We start from the raw sequence: 218 nt of genomic DNA, 5'->3' as shown, positions 1-218 counted from the left end.
CCGGGCCCCCGGGGGGGGGGGGGGGGGGGGTACAGCTGCCAGTGGCAGTGAGAGGGGCAAGAGGGGAGCTGCCCACGCCAACGGGCCCAGGCCCCAGCCCTGCCTGACGTACCCGGATGCCAGCGTCACGCTCGGCCTCGGCCACGCCAATATCTGCGTCCCGCTGCACAACCGCCGTCTGCGTCTTCCCTAGCGAGCTCAGGTACTCCACTTTGTCA

At 71.1% G+C, this 218-nt stretch overlaps 1 protein-coding gene across 1 annotated transcript in view; it reads right to left on the bottom strand.

Annotated features, from left to right (window-relative positions):
- FLOT2 (flotillin 2) overlaps positions 1-218 on the bottom strand; it is a 32,347-nt gene that overhangs the window by 8,656 nt on the left and 23,473 nt on the right. The window contains exon 8 of the mRNA XM_019511248.1: positions 104-218. This exon is cut by the window's right edge and continues 8 nt beyond it. Within this exon, the coding sequence (XP_019366793.1) occupies positions 104-218 (115 nt within the window). The remainder of the gene's footprint in view (positions 1-103) is intronic.

The sequence above is a fragment of the Gavialis gangeticus genome, unplaced genomic scaffold (genome assembly GCF_001723915.1).
Source record: "Gavialis gangeticus isolate Ggan-Ray unplaced genomic scaffold, GavGan_comp1, whole genome shotgun sequence".
In the NCBI taxonomy this organism is placed as follows: Eukaryota; Metazoa; Chordata; order Crocodylia; family Gavialidae; genus Gavialis; species Gavialis gangeticus.
The sequence above is the reverse complement of the archived record's forward strand: the minus strand, read 5'-3'. Positions and strand labels throughout refer to the sequence as shown.